This window comes from Manacus candei, unplaced genomic scaffold (assembly GCF_025592945.1).
Source record: "Manacus candei isolate 608988 ecotype Guabito, Panama unplaced genomic scaffold, ASM2559294v1 h1tg000005l, whole genome shotgun sequence".
Classification (NCBI taxonomy): Eukaryota; Metazoa; Chordata; class Aves; order Passeriformes; family Pipridae; genus Manacus; species Manacus candei.
In genome coordinates, this window is record NW_026138053.1 from 26,896,112 (window position 1) to 26,914,458 (window position 18,347).

At 43.0% G+C, this 18,347-nt stretch overlaps 1 protein-coding gene across 5 annotated transcripts in view; it reads left to right on the forward strand.

Annotated features, from left to right (window-relative positions):
- Nucleotides 1–18,347, forward strand: part of HMCN1 (hemicentin 1) — a 160,943-nt gene that overhangs the window by 26,827 nt on the left and 115,769 nt on the right. For 3 of the 5 annotated variants that reach the window (XM_051793418.1, XM_051793434.1, XM_051793425.1), the window contains exons 3-10: nt 1,311–1,469; nt 2,010–2,132; nt 7,469–7,640; nt 8,738–8,844; nt 11,405–11,525; nt 12,082–12,345; nt 12,602–12,746; nt 15,504–15,625. In XM_051793418.1, the coding sequence (XP_051649378.1) occupies nt 1,311–1,469; nt 2,010–2,132; nt 7,469–7,640; nt 8,738–8,844; nt 11,405–11,525; nt 12,082–12,345; nt 12,602–12,746; nt 15,504–15,625 (1,213 nt within the window). Of the gene's footprint in view, nt 1–1,310; nt 1,470–2,009; nt 2,133–7,468; nt 7,641–8,737; nt 8,845–11,404; nt 11,526–11,924; nt 11,995–12,081; nt 12,346–12,601; nt 12,747–15,503; nt 15,810–18,347 lie in introns of those variants that run through there. The other 2 variants (XM_051793443.1, XM_051793448.1) reach the window with 2 other exon arrangements.

Consider the following 18,347-nt stretch of genomic DNA (forward strand, 5'->3'; position numbering starts at 1 on the left):
AAGGCCTGATTGGAGCATTGCTCAGTGCAAAAATGACAACTTCAGGAATAAAAGAGTATTCTGTAAGGCTGCTGGTAGTGCTTTCTTATTCAGATCCCAGGTTTACCCCTTTGTGGGTGTTTACAATGCCATTTCAGAAAATAGGTATTAAATGGGGGGATAGTACAGATGGGCTCAGCTGCCAACCTCCATTTGGGTGTGCCTGTCCAAACTGAAGGGAAAAGGAGGCTTGCTGGGCTTTCCTCACCTCTGGCTTTCCAGAAAGCTTCACAGGGTAATTGGAACCATATTTAATTTGGAGAGAAAGGCAGGAAATATTGAATGGAAAATTTTCCTATTTGTTTAAAAATAAAGGCAATACAGCAGGTTAAATAGTGGGAAGGAATTGTTCCCTGGGAGGGTGGGGAGGCCCTGGCCCAGGTTGCCCAGAGAAGCTGTGGCTGCCCCTGGATCCCTGGAAGTGTCCAAGGCCAGGCTGGACAGGGCTTGGAGCAACCTGGGCTGGTGGAAGGTGTCCCTGCCCATGGCAGAGGGTGGCACTGGATGGGCTTTAAGGTCCCTTCCAACCCAAACCATTCCATGATAATGATGATGATGAGTTGTAGTTCCACCCAGCTACCTTTTGAAAATGCTCTTCTACATAATGGGAATAAAAAATAAATTCTCCCTTGAATTTCAGGTTGTCTGGAATCTGCCACTTGCTTTTCCTATAAAAGTAAGGCCAGGTCAGGAAGGACTGACATAAAAAGAGTGATGGTTCTTATATGACTTACAGAAAGAATAATGGCAAAGTACTTATTCTTTAACAGAGATGAGGAATTTATTGATATTCCTGTTTTGAAATGGGATTAAGAATGCTGATAGGTTAAACTTGTTACCAACATGAACATTTCATTGAGGACAACCAAAATTCTCCAGTATGAGGGGCAGGCTTTTATTCTGGTTTGTGTGTCTGTGTGAATGTTTAACATCAAAACATAATTTTTGATGGCATCTCAAGAATTCAAATTCAGGGCAGCAACTGCATTACCTTTTCTCCTCTTCCTTCCCAGCACGTGGAGATTGTATATACATGTGTGTGAAGGTGGGTTGTTGTTAAAAATAAACAAAATCAATTTTATATTTCTCTTCCCTTTGGAATCGTCTGTGACAGCACCCTGCAGCAACCACACAATCCTTAGGGTGAAAAAAGGGAATGAATGATTACAAGTTAAGGAAGTATCTGTCTTGAATGTCCCCAAAAAGTAACAGATTTGGCATGTTTCTTTTTTCTTAAAAAAATGCTTTGTTTTTCTTCTACTTGTGACCAGGGTGGTGGAGACTGCCCAGAGATGAGCATTGGGGCAATAAAGATTGCTCTGGAAATTTCCCTGCCTGGTTCCTTCATCTATGTCTTTACTGATGCCAGATCCAAGGATTACAGGCTGACCCACGAGGTGCTTCAGCTCATCCAGCAGAAACAGTCACAGGTACAGAGGATTTGCATTCTGAACTGGTTTGTGTTATTTGATGCCCTCTTTCCTCGGTGACAAAGGGTAAAATTCTCCTGTGTGAGACTCAGTGAAACCTTTTTACAGAACACTGCATTCTAGGGACCTTTTTTTTTTCTTTTTTCAAATAGAGAGTTACCTGATCTGGTTGAAAAACAAAACCAAAAACCCAAACTGAAAGGGATATTCCTTTTAGTATTGTAAATTAAACAGTGCAGCTGAGTCTGATACCAGTATATGTATTCTTGGCCAGCTTACCACTTATGTGGATGTTTTTATATTGCTGTAAAATAAATATTGTGTGAAGTACAGGGCTGAGAGATGAGGATCAGTGTAAAGGGATTCTTATCTGTTCCTTTTCTTCTTCATTGCCTTTTCCATCAGCCCTGAGTGCAGTGATGCTGTCCTTTATGCAAAGTAATAAGCCCAGCCCAAGTAATACATTCTTCTGTTGTCATTGCAACATTTTCTACAATATGCCCCACGTGCCAAACAATTGACTCTTTGTTTTCCACCCAGGTGGTGTTTGTGCTGACTGGGGACTGTGATGACAGGGAGCACGTTGGCTACAAGGTCTATGAAGAGATTGCCTCCACCAGCTCTGGTCAGGTTTTCCACTTGGACAAAAAGCAAGTGAATGAGGTAACTTTGCCTGAGCTCTGCAATGTACAGAGGAAACAAGGCAGGGGTTATCCTCTAAGCCTTTAAATGACCTGATCATGGGTTAGGGAGCAGAAGGGGAAATTCTGAATGCCCTGGTCTTGGTATGTGGACTCTCTTCTACTTCTCCCTTCCTTCTTTTTCCATTTGCTGTATCAGGATGCAGATCTGGGACTTTTACTGATGTCAGGGAAGTGTGCAGTGCCATATCTAACCAGAACCTCCCCAGCTTCCCTCTGCCTGTGCCACAAAGCTTCCAGGAGGAGAGCCTTTAAAATAAGGAGTGGCTCTGGGCTCCCAGAGCCCAGTGGCTTTTCTAATCAGTATGAGAGTTCAGTACCAGCTCTAAATGAGCATTTTGTCAGCAAGCAAGGGATTGCTAATTAGCCTGGAATGTTCCTCACATTATGAACTCTCAGGTTTCCATCGATGGTAACTTTTAACTGAGGTTATTGTTGCAATATTTGCCACCTCTGCTGGTAGCTGTGGTTCCTGACCCACAGCCAAAAATGACTGTTTTCTTGGAAAACTCCAGTGTGGGTCTTAGGCAGAAATGAAATTTCAAAAGTGCATGAGAAAACAATTTGGAGAGAGATGAAATCACATGGTAGTTATCAGGAGAGCTGGAATTGTTTATAAATGTTGTAAACATTCCCCTTTGAATTCCCCCCACAGGGAACGACTAGGTGAGGTGTTTTAACAAAAATTTACTCTGCTTTGTTCCTTTTTCTTTCTTTCCTAGAATTTGGATAGTGACAGATGTTGGAGATAAATTGCAGTTTCCTACTGTTGTTGCCTAGAAAAACTGATGTTCTTATTGGGAGTGATAGAAGCTGTTGGCAGTGATGTGAAGGTGATCAAAAGGAGGAACTGCCCAGAGGATTTAGATAGGTTAGAAGTCAGAGGTAAAAGAAATCAGCTGTTGGGAATGTGTAGTTCCTGACCTGAATTTTGGTATTATTTACGTATGAAGGGTAAAACTTGCCTCTGTGACACTCCATGAAATCCCTTTATGCAGGAGGGATTGTGATGGAACTGGATGGTCTATAAAGTCCCTTCCAACCCAACCCATTCTATGGTCCTCTGGTACTGCTCATGGGAAATGCTCTTTGCTGGGACTAAAGTTTTAGAATGAAGCTTTTGTTGATTGTTTTGGTTTTGTTTTCTTCTGCTTTTGAGAGGTAGAAGTGAGCAGAAAAAGCCACTTGTCTTAAGCAGTGTAAGAGATTGCCTAAGGTGGAAAACCCCCACGAAATCACTTTCAGAAGTTTTCCACAATAACTGCCAAACAATTTGCATTAAAACCAAACCCCAAAGCCTCTGAAATAATTTCAGTGATCACTGACCTCACATAAAGCTGTGTCTGGGCTAAGGGACTGTGACAGTGAGTTGACCCAATTGCTGTGATCCCTCAGGAAACCTTCCCTGCAGATTTCAGTCCTGGATCAGAAGTGCTGATTTCTGGATCAAGGGGTGGATGCAAAGGGACAGGACATCTTGCTGTTTGTGGTGCAGCCTTCAGGCAGGACTCAGCTGAAGTAAAACCTGCCCTGCTTTGTCTCTTGAGTAGCTGGTGATGTGTAAAGAATGCAGTTTATAAATGCTGAACACACTCCCCGTTGGGGGCCTAGAGAGAACTAAAGCTGGAGTGTGGAGAAGGAACAGCTCCACAGTCACCCAGGGAACCCCCTGCCAAACCACTGCCTTGTTTTGTTCAAACATTCTTGGTTGTTCTACCCCCAAAGAACCCAAACAAAGCTATTTTTAGTGTATAAAGTTTCAAACCATTACTCCCTGCTCGCCCTTTGAGCATTAAGTGGAGAATGAAGCAACATTCAAAGCTACAAGGAAACACAGCAAAACAAAACTTGATACACATCCAATGCTCGTGCACTGAGCAGGATAAGAAAATTTAGTGCCTTTTTTACTTCTGAGAAACATGTTCTGATTTCAAATACTACAGCTGACTTGGGCAAAATTTTTGTTGATTGGGTTCAGCCCAGCAAAGCATGAAATTCATAAGTATCTCCACTTATCTGATGAATGCAGCTCGTCTAAGAGTCTGTGAGGAAGGGCATATTTTGACAAATTTGCCATGGTTTCTATGCATTCAATTAATAAGAATTTTCTTAAGGTCCAAAGCACAACTTTGATTTCGTTATCTAAAATTCTAGATCTCCTCCATACAGAGGAATGGTAGCATTCTCATTTTGTCCCCAATGTCTTAGAAAGGTTGTTATGCTTTTTTTGTCAAAGCACTGGAGAGATGTTTCTTTAGGGTGAGCTTCCCTTGGCTGCTTTTGTAGGCTCAGGGCTCAATTTGCAACAATTGCTCAGAATTAAAATGCACAGAGAATGCCCATCAAACAAGGGTTAAATTCTCCTATTAGGAGCAGATCCTGTATTTTCATAACCATGGTACTAATTTTGACTTGAAGTTATCTGACCCCACACTTACTTATTCCCCTCACAATGAGTGCTGTAAGGAAATGCCTGCAGAGGTTCTACTGCAGTCCAAAAATAGTGGAGGTTTATTAGGCACTGGGGGTTCAGGTTGTGTCTCCAGGTCATTTTGACTGTTTGTGGTAAAACTGAGTCATTGCTGTGTCTTATGAACTGGACTGACCAGTGTGGATAGAGCTGGGATGTCCCAGGGACTGAGCTAGTGAGTGGTCTTATTCCATTTCTTTTTGTATAGAAACACTTGGTTTTTCTCACTTTATTTTCTTCTTGTAAGAAGGAAAAATTTTCCTTAGACTGCTTAAAAGTAAAGCTTTCTTCCTGATTTTTAGTGTGAGTAGAAATGCTGTGGAGGAGTTGGGAGCCATGGCACTGACTTTGGTGGAAGAAGAGGGTGGTGTTGAGTGATTTGAAAGGTGGATGAGACTAGATGGGGAAAAAGAGTCTGGAGTTTGGGTGAGAAGCCTGTGAATAACAGTGATTATGTGAGTAAGAGGAGGGTGGGAGGGGACTGAAGACAAGATGGGTTACAGAAGGTTTAAAAATGTAAAAGGCTCTTCAAGAGTAAAATGAAGGGCACAAAGTCAAAAGCTCAACATTACAGCTTGGGAGGAGGGGTTTTTGCTTTCTCTTCTCCCTCCATCCCAAACAGGCAAAAAGGAGGAATGGTTCAATGGCAGAGACAGCTGAATGCTTTACTCTGAGGATACATTTTGTACAGGGAATGCCCAGCCAAGGAAGGGATAAACAAACACTTCCAGCTGGCCTTCCTCGGTTTCCTATGGAGCTGGGAGGCTCTGGAAAGAGAAGCTGTGCTCATGTACACAAAGACTGTCCTAATGCAACTGCAGAGGGGCTGTCAAAGGCAGCTGAGAGCAGGCTCAGTTCTCTGGTTCCTCGCAAGAGCTTGAGGTTCAACACTGAAACTTTTCACTTGCATGTTTTTTTAAACATGTCGTAGTTATAGATATCATTTATGTTTTATTTTCATAGTATAATTTTCACATGCTTTTCTCAGTCCTACTCTTTGACATGCATTTAAAAGCATTATTAGAATAGGTAATTTTGGGGTGTGAGTATGAACTTACATTTACTCAAGCAATGAAACAGTTAACTGGAAATGCTGTTACTTTGACTGCTTGAGAAATATTCTTGAGTCCCAGAATAAACAAATGGGAATAGAGACCATGCTCCATAGATTTTCCAGGTTTCAGCATGCATTCCAAGGAATGACCTGACAGCAGGGCAGGTTGCAAGAGCAAATTCTCTGGAGAAACGTTATAAATTATTGCTGCATTTGCCCTCCCCCCTTTAATAATCCCCAAGTCACATTTTGGCAAAACAACAAAAACTGCTGTTGTTTTGGGGGCTTTCTGTAAGGATCCCAAAGGGAAAAAAACCTACTTCCAAAGCAGTGTTACAGCAGTGTTGCAAACCTCTTTGGAATGGTGGTTGGGAAATGGATCTCCCAGAACTGCCTGTTGAACTTTGGAGAAGGATTTCGCTATAAAAGCAAGTTGCTGCCAGACTTCAGACAGCTGGGCCTTTCTGCTGCCTCCCATTTTCAGTTTTGATCTTGAAAAAACTCTCAGAAACTGAAGTTCATATGGGTTCATTAAATTTTACAATACATTTAAAAACTTACCTGGAATTCAGTGGAAACTTTCCCATCTACCAAGTACAAAAAGGTGTCGTACTCATCTCACTATATGTGAGGAGAACAGTGAAGTTTCTTTTGGAAGCATTTTTGGACCCAGATGTATGATTTCTAAAGGTAAAACTGAAATGAGTTGGATCTTTTTGAAGCTCTGTGATTCCTGTTCCAGGCTTGTCCAAAGCAGAGTTGCTGCCTCAGAGGTGTCACCAGCTCTTGCACAAACCCTGTTTCTCTCTTGGGCCATGTGCCTTCAGGGGTCTGGAGCAGTACAGTGAATCTGACTGTGATTTTTTGGGTATGTTCTTTTGAAAACATGCCCAAGCCCCTCTCTCACACAGACCCTTGTGGAAGGGACACTTGGTCACTGCTGTTTTACCTCACCTTGTGCTGGGAGCATTCATCATGTCTCTGGTGAGCTGTTACTAAGAGTGGAGGAGTAATAATTGATGAAAACCTGCCCCCACATTCAAATGTGTTTTCAGTGATGCCCTTCACTTATTGAAACTTCTTTCATGTTTGCACAAAGGCTGCTGGGCATTCATAGAGTAACATGTAAGAAAAGTGCACTTTTATTTAAAGCAGGCTGGAATCTCATTTCTATCATAAAGTTGTCTTGCACACAAACCTATGGTATAACCCATATTTTTAAGGGAAAAAAACCAGGCAAATAATGCCCAACAAGCCAAGGGAATGAGGCTGTTTTGGGCTGGTGTGTTGAATCAGGTCCTTGAGCTAAAGGCTTGCTCTGGAGCCCTACACTGCTGGTGGCTGCTTAGTTTATTCTTGGGTTCCAAGTCTTGAGCTGACATAATCCAAAGCTCCTTTAAAAGGTGTTGTAATGCAAACCTAAAATCAGGGTTCAGCAGCACTGCTCAGTACATCTGGACGAGGGAGATTTCCTTCTTGCTTCATGCAGCTAAGAGCTGATGACCAGAAATAGCCACACATTTGCATCCCTAATTCCTTCTTAAAAGTGTACCTGTGGATGTTGTGTGGAGATGTAGCCAGGTCTGCTTGTGTACTCCTTTAAGCCTCACACTGAGCATGGCTTTGGTAGTATCTGCTATTAAAATGGCATTTCCTACAAGTATTAATATTTTTAAAAATGAATTAACATGGAATCTCTACAAGGCAGTAAAGACAGTATTTCAGCAGCAAATGCTTTTGACAGTATAATAACAACTGTTACTTTCTCTTCTAGGTGTTAAAATGGGTTGAAGAAGCAGTTCAAGCCTCCAAAGTGCACCTCTTGTCTACAGACCATTTGTCCATGGCTGTAAATACTTGGCAGATCCCTTTTGATCCCAGCCTGAAAGAGGTCACAGTGTCCTTGAGTGGTCCTTCACCAGCAATCGAGATCCATGATCCTTTAGGTGAAGCAGTTTATGCCTCCTTTTGTGACAGCAAAAAAGGGGAATGAAGAAGCACTTCTGACATTTTAATTTTTCCCAATATTCCCAATATTTTTTTGGCTGAGAGAAAACTGGAAAACTTCCCTATTCTGTTCACTTTGTCTCATCTCCATCTTCTTTCTTACAATTTGTCCTTGTATTCCAAGTTCATGGACACATTTGTGTTTCATCTCTTCATGTATTCACTGAGCCATCATTTAGGGGTTATAGGTGATGGTTTGGTTTATTGGGGAAAGGCAAACTGAGGCCTGCCTTCTTTGAACTACAACAGCATTCAGAATCAAACCCATCTCCAGCTGAGCAATGAGAGATTGGCAGCTAATTTGTCACTGAAGATCTTCTGAACAAAGCTGTTGCTCATTGTGTTGATCCCTTGGGAACCTGGAACAGCACTCCAGAAATAAATTCAGATCATACTTTGTGTTCTCTGCATGACTTTTGCCTGAGGATATAGCTTAAGTTTTAGCATCCTGGAAATATTTTATGCCCAGGATGTGTTCCCTGGTCAGTGCTACACTGAGGAATTCTTCTGTGTTTAGAGAAAAGAGATTTGCTCAGTGTCTCTCTTCAGGCCATGACAACACACAGTCCTGGGTGCAACTGTCAGGCTTAGCTGAGGCTGTGACCCCCCCTGTTTTCCTGTCCCCTGGTTCAGCTCCACTCATCTAAATCCACAGTGTTTCACCCATGTTAGTCAAGGCATGTCTAATAAAGTCTTAGAAATGGGCACTGGGACAACCCATTCTCCACTTCACCTTTCCCTTTAGTGCTGTGAAAGGGTTTCAGTGCTGTTGGTACACCAGAATCAGCCTTGGGGGAGCAAAGTGCCTCTGTGAAGAACCAGTGCCTGAACCACTCATCTGTAAAGGAGCATTTTTAGCATTCTGGCAAAGAACCCCAGGGCAGTTAGACTGGTATGAATGTCATTGACAGCTAAGTAGTGAGTAAGCCAAGTATCACAAATACATTGGTACAGCCCAACAATCTTGTATTTACTCTGTTTTCTTCAGGCAATACTGTACCTACTCAGTCCTGTGTTTACTCCCTGGTTTTTTTAGGCAAGCGGCTCAGTAAAGGATCGGGGCTGAACGAATTGCTGAATATCCACAACTCTGCTAAGGTAGTAAATGTCAAAGATCCAGAGCCTGGAACATGGACAATTAAGGTAAAGTTACTGCAGAACTCCTGAATTACTGTCCTATAGCTTGTAATGATTTACTGTGTTATTTATCGTGTTCTGTTCTATGACTCTGAAAACTACGTAGTCATTTTTGGAGGTGAAGTCACCCGTGTGAGGTACCTTTACAGCCAGTGCTGAATGGAGCCTGCTGTGCATTGTCCCTGCCCTGAGCACAGGGGTGGTTTGAAAAGGATCATTAATTCCCCCCCAGCCCTGTGGGAGGCTATTGATCCCACTGCACAACTGGAGCTACAAAAGCATGGTTAGCTCAGCAGCTCTGGGGAGAATTGTTTGAACGTCTGTCTGAGACTGGGGGCTTATAAAACACAGGGGGAGGGATTTTTATACAAGGAGATAGTGATGGGACAATGGGGAATGGTGTGAAACTGCCAGAGGGCAGGGTTAGATGGGATTTTGGGAAGGAATTCTCCCCTGGATCCCTGGAAGTGTCCAAGGCCAGGTTGGACGGGGCTTGGAGCAACCTGGGCTGGTGGAAGGTGTCCCTGCCCATGGCAGGGGGTGGAACTGGATGGGCTTTATGGTCCCCTCCCACCCAAACCATTCTGGGATTCTATGACCAGAAATGGTGAAAAATCTGGTACAGAGACAACCTGGAGGGCTGCTAAAAATAACAAAGAAGTGGTGTCCTGCTGGACTTGGTAACATCAGCCATGTTGGGTACTGAGAGACCTTTCCCTACAGTCAGTGCCTTAGCATTGACCTCTGTCCTTGCTGGGGGTTTTAGGGTCAGCAGTCAGCCCCAGCCAGGGCAGCAGCTGCTCCTGCAGGCAGGACTTGGCAGTTTCTTGGGCTTGGGATCTTTTTGGGTTTGTTTTCCTAAGCTCAGCATAATGCTGTCTCCAGCTCTGGGGAGAACAGAACATACAAATTGATGTATTTTAGCTTAAAAAAATGAAAAGAAGAAAAATGTCTTGAATATAGAGTAGAAATAGTTGAATTTAACTTTGATGAGCCAGCCAGGCCATACATTTCTTTATAGATACCTGCACTGGGGGCAATGATTTTTGTGTTGTTTGCAAGACAAGAAAACATCTGTGACAAATAAGTGTTTGCTCTTTTGGTTGTGCTCATCCAGTCTGGGAGGGGAAACACTAATGTACAACACCAGTGATCCATGTTAAACTACAGGTAATGAAAAGAGACTTGATGAAGATACTAATTGGAAAGCAATCCTTTGGGATGAAACATTCCTTGTGTTTGCCTAAGACCCCCCAGCTCCTGGGCATGACAGTGGGAGATGAGTTAATGGTTATTAGTAAATGATAAAATTTTACAAGGTTATTCTGGACTTAAAATTCACAAGTATCCAAAGGTCTGAATAATTCATAAAGAGAAACGATTTCCCAGTGTATTTTTCTATGGAGTGTTTACTCTGCTTCAGTCACTGGCTTGGTTTATTTACACAAAGATTTTAAGGCTGTGACTGAAGACCTAAGCTTTGTGAGAAGTTTATTCACACCATAAATTCCTTCTACATTGAGCTATAAAAAGAAAACTTTATCACAGAGTTTGTCTAATGAAATTTTAACGGGCAGTTAACGCTTGATACCAGGAGTTGTTTGGCACAATTAAGTATTTCTTTGTATTGTGAACAGCTGGTTTATATAAAAACACTTCAGTGGTGCTCTGTCTGAGGTGAAAGGGTAACCAAATAGAAGGAAATAAGTTGTTTTAATCAGACAGACACTGATTTGTCACAGTGTCTAATGCCTGTCCCTGGGCTGTTGGTTGTAAGAATGTGTGTTTGTTTGCTGTTCACGTGCAGCAGTGTCAAAGGGGGTTACTGAACTCCAGGAACTGGATATTTGGGAATGGATCAGGTACTACTCTCTAGGGAAAGCTCAGTGGAAGCTTCCATACACCTGAGCATGTAGAAAGCAGGTGGGGAGGGAAAGCTGTGGGTTCCTGCACACCTTTGGCAAGGAGCAGTTTTCCTTTTCTTTCTGTGCATAGAATCATGGAAAATAACTGACAATTACTCTGATTTATCTTCTTTAACACAAAAGACTCACATCAAAGCAGCTGTACCCTCCAACAACCTAAAACTCAGGCTTTTCAGGGGTGGGTGGAGGACTGGGGGTTGTTGGTGATTTGGTTTTTGCTGATTCACCCAGGATGAGGAGGTGGAGACCAGAGGTGAGAGGTACCTGTACATCCCCTGCTTTCCAGCTGAGCTCCTGGCTGGGGAAGAGAAACACCTTTAATACACTGGTTTTTCTGTGCAGTTCTAAATCATTTACACTTTCCTAGTAGGCTTTGTAATAGTCAGATGCTGGTTCACAGTAGTTGTTGATCTCGTGTTTCTTTGTGATTTATTCCCAAGACAAAACCGGCTCTTTTTGCTGACTCCACAATTGTAGGGCCCAGGATCTGAAAGCAAGGCTTTGTTAAAGGTGGATTTTACTTACACCTTCAGACACGAGCCTCCTTTCTGTCTTGTTTTTAAGGAATGCTCAGTGGATGGCTCAGGAGCTGTGCAGTTCCTGAAAAGCTAATTCCCAGGTGTGTCCCTGTGCTTTTGCAGACCTCAAGCAGTGGGAGGCACTCTGTCCGGATCACAGGGCTCAGCACCATCGACTTCCGAGCTGGCTTCTCCAGGAAGCCAACACTGGACTTCAAAAAGACATCCAGCAGACCAGTGCAAGGTTTGCTTCCACTTTACTCCATCCTAAAGAATTTCCTGGCCCCCAAATCAAGTACAGCTCTCTGATGAGCTTTGTGATAACTCTGGGGGTGCTGTTGGTTGGTTCTCAGGGGCCTTGGATCTGTGAGAGGGGCCAAAGTTCCTGTTTTACCAGGCTGTGTCATTTTTTTGTGTTAACTTGGTTTTTTTAAAGTCACACAAATCCAGATATTTTTAGCTCTGAAATGCCTCGACAAGGCAGGGCCATTTCTGTTACTTTTGGAGCTTCAGAAAAGCCCTTTAGCCCTGGGGCAGGGTGAGGAGTTAATAAAGAAGCTGCTATTTCAGAAACACCTGCTGGAAATCAGTAATTTAACCCCCAACCCAGCTGGGTCCCATGACAGTTAATAAGCAGAGCACAGCTTAGCACAATTTAGCTTTTCCCTGCTCAGTCACTGAGGGCTGGAGCTGAATGCAGCATTCATGGGCTGGTGAGCCATCCAGATGGAATTTAATCTTCTGTGGTTTAATTATTTATTTTCTTTAGCACTTAAAATAGCCTGTTTCTGTTTTTCTAGGGATTCCTACCTTTGTGCTGCTCAATACCACGGGGATCCTGCTGCCAGCCAGAGTAGACCGACTGGAACTGCTGAGCATTACAGGGGAACTCCTCAAGACCTTGCCTGTGAAATACTACCCTGACAGAAAGCCCTATGGACTCTGGAATATTTCTGACTTCATTCCACCAGATGAAGCTTTTTTTGTCAAAATAACAGGCTATGACAAGGATGATTATCTTTTTCAGAGGGTTTCAAGTGTCTCATTTTCTAGCATTACTCCTGGTAAGAGATTTTAACTTGAACTGAGTGTCCATTTGTCATATCTGAATCAGTTAAAATGGATAACTTGTATGTTTTTATAACTTGTACAAGTACTTTCTGTGCTTTTTGCTCCCCAAGTCCTGTCTCTAGATCATGATGGACAAGTTAATGTTGTTATAAATCTATCAGAAATTGAATTTTCCTTTAATAAAAGGAAAGACAGGATAGATACAGGAAGCTGTTAGTATACTTTTTGGGGAATGTTTTCTTTCCTCAGATGCTCCAAAAGTTACAATGCCCATGAAGACTCCAGGATATTATTTACAGCCAGGCTCTGTTCCTTGCCATGTGGAAAGTCTTATACCTTTTACTCAGCGTTTTACTAGAAATGGAGTAAAACTGGGAGTGGATCAGTTCTTCAAGTAAGTACTGACCTTTTTTCCCCTCAGTACTGTTTTATTTCATATTTATAGCTTGTGATTTCTATTTATCATTTACTGCTATATACTGCTTATATCCTATTACTTCCAATCTGTTATTTTTGGTGATGTTCCTTAGGGAGGCTGTATTTTATGGAAATATTTATAATATTTAAATATATAGATACCTATAAATGATACACAAAGGAGGGTGTACGCTCTGTACATATGATGGGATTATATGGTTCTGGCCAAAATCCTCCTCAAATGTGTGCTCATAAATTATGATAAACTGAGTCTAAAAGTCTAGAAGGCAAATGCTTTTAATTTATATTATTAATTTATATTAAAATTTATATCAAAAGTAATGTAAAATAGACTGGTAACTAGCTTTTGTTTCTGAAACACCCCCCTCACTCTGCCTCCCAGTGATACATAGATGACTCTGCAACATCCCCTGATTTGTTTTATTTTCAATGCCTTTCATGGATGCCCTAGAAATAAGTCCTATGACCTACCCGAGGAAACTCTCCTCTTCAGAAAATCTTTCAAAATAGGAAAATTTATCCTGGATGTACCAGAAAGCTCTTCAGGTTTCTGTATAGGAAAAGGACTTTGTGCTCTTTCTCTGTAGAGTGAAGTAATAATAATAACAATAAAAATCAGAAGTTAATTAAAATACTCATAAAGCCCACCCTGTAATTCTGGTTGTTGGAAGCCAAAGGGAAGTGTGTCCTGGCTAACAGTGTCTTGTAAAGCCTTGTACTAGTAAAGTCCTATATAAGATTTGTTCAGCTTAGCAGTTTAATGCAGATTTGAGCTGTACTATTGCTCTTCATTGAATGACTTTGTTTTGGTGACAAGATGTCATCTTTACTCAAAATTTTAAAACATTTTTTTCATAAACTAAGCTGTTTACAAGCTGAACATTATATTTCTATCGTGACGGTTGTCTATGTGAAAATACCAGCTGCAATAATAATTCCTAATTTTAAATGAGTAACATGTTTAGGAAGAAGAAACTTCTGTAAAATTGCAACAGCTTTATTTTTCTAGATTTCTGCCTCCTGTGGTGGTGTAATAAGAAAATCTAGATTTTGCTTAATATCCTGGTGCATTTCTGATGAGGCTGATTTAGGGGAGGCCAAGAGCAGTAGCTAAGCACCTCATTCCACTGGAAATCAGCGAGAACTGAGCACTAAAGTTCTTTACAATCTGCTCTGTTTTATAAATGGCAGATCCCACCGACTCTGCAAAGGTCAGAATCAGCAAAAATAATGCCTGAAATTCTGACAAGGAAGGCAATTAGTTTAGTTCATTAAAATCTTTGTATTTCCCCAACTGACCAAATAAACAGCTCAATCAGCAGATTACATCTGCAGTAGGTGATGTGGGTGGGTTATGACTTGGTGCTGAAAGGTGCTGGGTTACCCCCAGCACGTGTTGCAAGAGCTGTGTGCAGTCAGTGCTTGTTGGAGTGGGTGCCCTGAGGGCTGTGTTAGTCAGTGCTCCCACTCTGGGTTTGATTTGTTCCCAGCACACCAGCACAGGTCTTGCTTTGGCCAAGCTGCTCCCCTCGGGACACGTTCCCCTCTGTGCTTCTGTTCCCGTGTCTGCCGTCTGGTGTGTGGCACAGTCGGGAAGGAGGAGCAGCATTGCCCAACCTCACTTTTAACATACTTTCCATGAAAAAGAGCAGTTTGGAAGAAACACTACCTTATTCTTTAGTGTTGGCCCTCCCTGCCATGTCCCTGTGCCAGCACTGCACTGGGAGCTGTCCCAGATGTGATGTATGATATGTGGGGTTATCTAGAGTAAGGATGAAGTAAGAGGGAACAAGGAAGGAGCCATTTCAGGTCACCAGACTCTGCTTTATTTGTGGTGTAGTTGGATTGTCTGTCTGGTGGTGCTACAGACTGAACTTCCAGGCATAGTCCAAGTCTCTTGTTCCTTCTGCATAAATCAATCCATTCAGGCAAACAAAGGGGTCACTAATGTAGTGTTTTCCTGTAATGTGGCAATGCCTTGCCAAAGCTCTCACGGCTATTTTGGTGCTTATCAGTGTTGTTTATGTGCCATAGCAACAGCCCATGGGGAGCACTGGACACTGCAGAACCACTGCTTGGCTCGTTTATGTCATTGTCTGTGTTTCTGTAGCACCAGGAGTTCATAAAACGTGGGTGTGAATCGTGAGAAGCTGGGGGAGTGTTTGTTTTGAAGCCTGTGAAACCACCAGTCAATGTAGTTACACTTTTATTCTCCTCTTGCTTTCACATTTCATGTGATAGCAACATGGTATTACTGCCCAACAGCTCTGTCCCTGCTGGGATTTAGGGAAAACCAGCAGATGTTTCTCTGGATTCCTGTACCTGTGAGTTTGGGAAGCTCAGGGGGGAGGATGAACCCTTATTACCCTTGCTAGTAAGAGCCACGTGTTCAGTACCATGTACTGGCTGTGCTTGGGAATTGTTGGCATTGAGGGTAGAGTCTGGGCAACTGAGAGAGTGACAGCAAATACAGAGGGTTTGGGGTCTGGGTGACAGTTGCTGACATGTTAAAGGCTTTTTATAAGAAGCCTGACAATGTATATATGATGTCTTTAACTAAAATCCATACAGCTCGACCCAGTTTGATTCATCAGAACGTCTCTTTTGCCTCTTAATTATTGTGGAATTCTCCTGTGTCTGCAGTGAGGAAGCCAAGTTCATGTTTCCCTTTGTTCCTTCGGGATTTAGTGAGTTTTTCCTTCTCTTCCTCCAGGGAATCCTCCAGCATGAGCTGGGACATTGCCCAGGTGGCCGTGTCTGACGAGGGCTTTTACGAGTGCGTGGCCTCCAGCAGCGCGGGGACGGGGCGTGCACAGACCTTCCTGGACGTGTCAGGTGGGTCCCAGCACACCCTCCTGCTGGACAGAACTGGGCTGGGACCCCTCAGAGAGCAACCAACAAAATACATGCCCAGTTTGAGTGTATTTTTAATTAATGGGTTTGTTTCTCCCCCGTGTCCTCGAGGGGGCTGATGTTCATTCACAAACCTGTTTGAAATACCAGCACTGGATTTGTTTTGGTGAGTACCCACTGTCAGTTGGACTGGCAGAAGAGATGTGACCTGCAGAAGCAGAAACTGAAGTCTCAGATTTCAGTTGTTCTTATTTTTGCCTCAGGTTGTACCAATTACATGTTTGCTTGACCGTATGTGTGTGTTATCTGATAGACAGGGAATTACAAAAGCTGTGTTCAAATTTCTGCCATTTTAGAAAAACAAAATTCAGTAAATTGTTGGAAATCTCATCCATTACCTTGGAATCTTTTAAAAGTGAATAACAAGGAGAAAGGAAGTAAAATTACATGAGGAATAATTTGGCCTTATTGATGTGACATTTCGTGATATGATGATATTTGGTCAAAGATTGGGCTTGGTGATCTTGGAGGTCTTTTCCAACCTTTATGATTCTATGAATCGAGCTAATCACAAAGATAATTTTGAATAAACAGCAGTATTTGGTTGCTAGCCAATCATTATTTACCCAGTAGATAATTTTAATCACTTTTTTGAAAAAAAAACCAAACAAACCCACCAATCTAAAATGTTCCTAATTTCAGAAAAATCTCAATTTAATGGCCAGTTAGTTGTAAATCTGTTCATTCACTAGTATGAGTTGATGTGCCTTGTGTGTTCAAGCAGTTTCAAAGCAGAAAGCACAGATATTTCACTTGCTGAGCGAGTCCCTTCTAGAAGTGAATGACCTGGTAGACTTGGTGCACTAAATGATTGCACTGAATAAAGTTAACCCTTTACTCTGTCAGAGGAGTTTAGTGTGAGTAACTGCCAGCCAAGGTGCTCCCCAGGCACAGACACATAAACCCAGGAGGCAGTGGGGATCTTCTGCAGGAAGGATTAAGAAGAAAAGCAGATTTATGCCTGTGGGTGGGGGCATGAAAACCCTGCCCATACTAGAGCAAATGTTGTCACTTTATTTTTCACTGTTGCAATGCAGTTTGGGGGAACTGATAAATGACTTCTGTGACTGAAGGCTTTGTTATATAGCCTTGTGCTGGTGCTGCTCAGAGGTGGGTCATCCACAGGTGTAAGTTGTTCCTAGACTGGCACTGAGTGTGGCACTGACAGTGGCAGTGGGGGTGGCAGAGCTCAGCCAGCAGTGTGAATTCAGCCCCAGGGTTTCACATCACAGCTTGAAATCCAAGTTACCTTGTCTTCTGTCTCCTTGTGGTAGCTCCTTCAGGTGAGTTACCCTGGCTGGACTTACAGCATCCCAGAATGGTTTGGGTGGGAAGGGACCTCAAAGCTCAGCTCATCCCACCATGGGCAGGGACACCTTCCACCAGCCCAGGTTGCTCCAAGCCCTGTCCAACCTGGCCTTGGACACTTCCAGGGATCCAGGGGCAGCCACAGCTTCTCTGGGCAACCTGTGCCAGGGCCTCCCCACCCTGACAGCAGGAATTCCTTCCCAATATCCCATCTCTCCCTGCCCTCTGGCAGTGGGAAGCCATTCCCTGTGTCCTGTCCCTCCATCCCTTGTCCCCAGTCCCTCTCCAGCTCTCCTGGAGCCCCTTTAGGCCCTGCAAGGGGCTCTCAGGTCTCTCTGGAGCCTTCTCTTCTCCAGGTGAACCCCCCCAGCTCTCCCAACCTGGCTCCAGAGCAGAGGGGCTCCAGCCCTGGCAACATCTCTGTGGCCTTCTCTGGACTTGTTCCAACAGGTTTGAATATTATGAATTATAGAATCACAAAACAATTCAGGCTGGAGAGACCTTTGCAAGCCACCTATTCTAATCCACAGTTCAAAGCAGAATTAACTTCCCAGCTTGGTTGTGTTTTTCAGGAACTTGTCCAACCAGTCTTTGAATGTCCCCAGGGCTGGAGATTTCACAAGTTCCACGGGCAGCCTTCAGTCCTTAACTACCCCCACTAGGAAAATATTTTACATGTCTAGTCAGAATTTCCCCTGCTGCACGTTGTGACCACAGATTCTCATCTTTTTTTTTTTAATTTTATCTCCTGTGCCTTGGGAATAATTGTATATTCCCTAAAACCACCCCCTCAGTAGCTGAAGAGAGTGGTATATAACCCTTCACCTTCCCTTTTCCAGGCAAACATGTTCCTCTCACTGCAGTGAGAGCAAACCCAAGGAAACCAGTGAGAGATCACTGATTCTATGCAAGGCAAAGTTTGTGGTGAAACAGTGAGAATTTGAGGAGAGGAACATCCTTTTAGTCACACAAAGTAGTGAGTAGAACAGAACAGTAACATCAGTGCTTACCCAAGTCCTTGCTCTAGAGCACTGTTTTATATTTTGACTGCAAAAATCCTTCAAGCACATAGGGCTGTCCCCAGATGGGTATTTCAGACTGTTGTTTGGAGGGCAAGGAGTTGTGGGCATAAAGATTCTTGGTTTGGAAGTTGCAACCATCCTCCTCATCAAAGGGAAACCTGAGAGAGAATCTTAATTTTTTTCTAGTGATGTTGATAGCACTTGAAAGTCAAGAGCAGTAAGGGGAAAGGTCCTGTATCCCCTCATTTACAGAGCACTGAGGGATAGACTGGAGCTGACTCACTGTGTAAACATGAGCAATTTCTTCTGTTTGC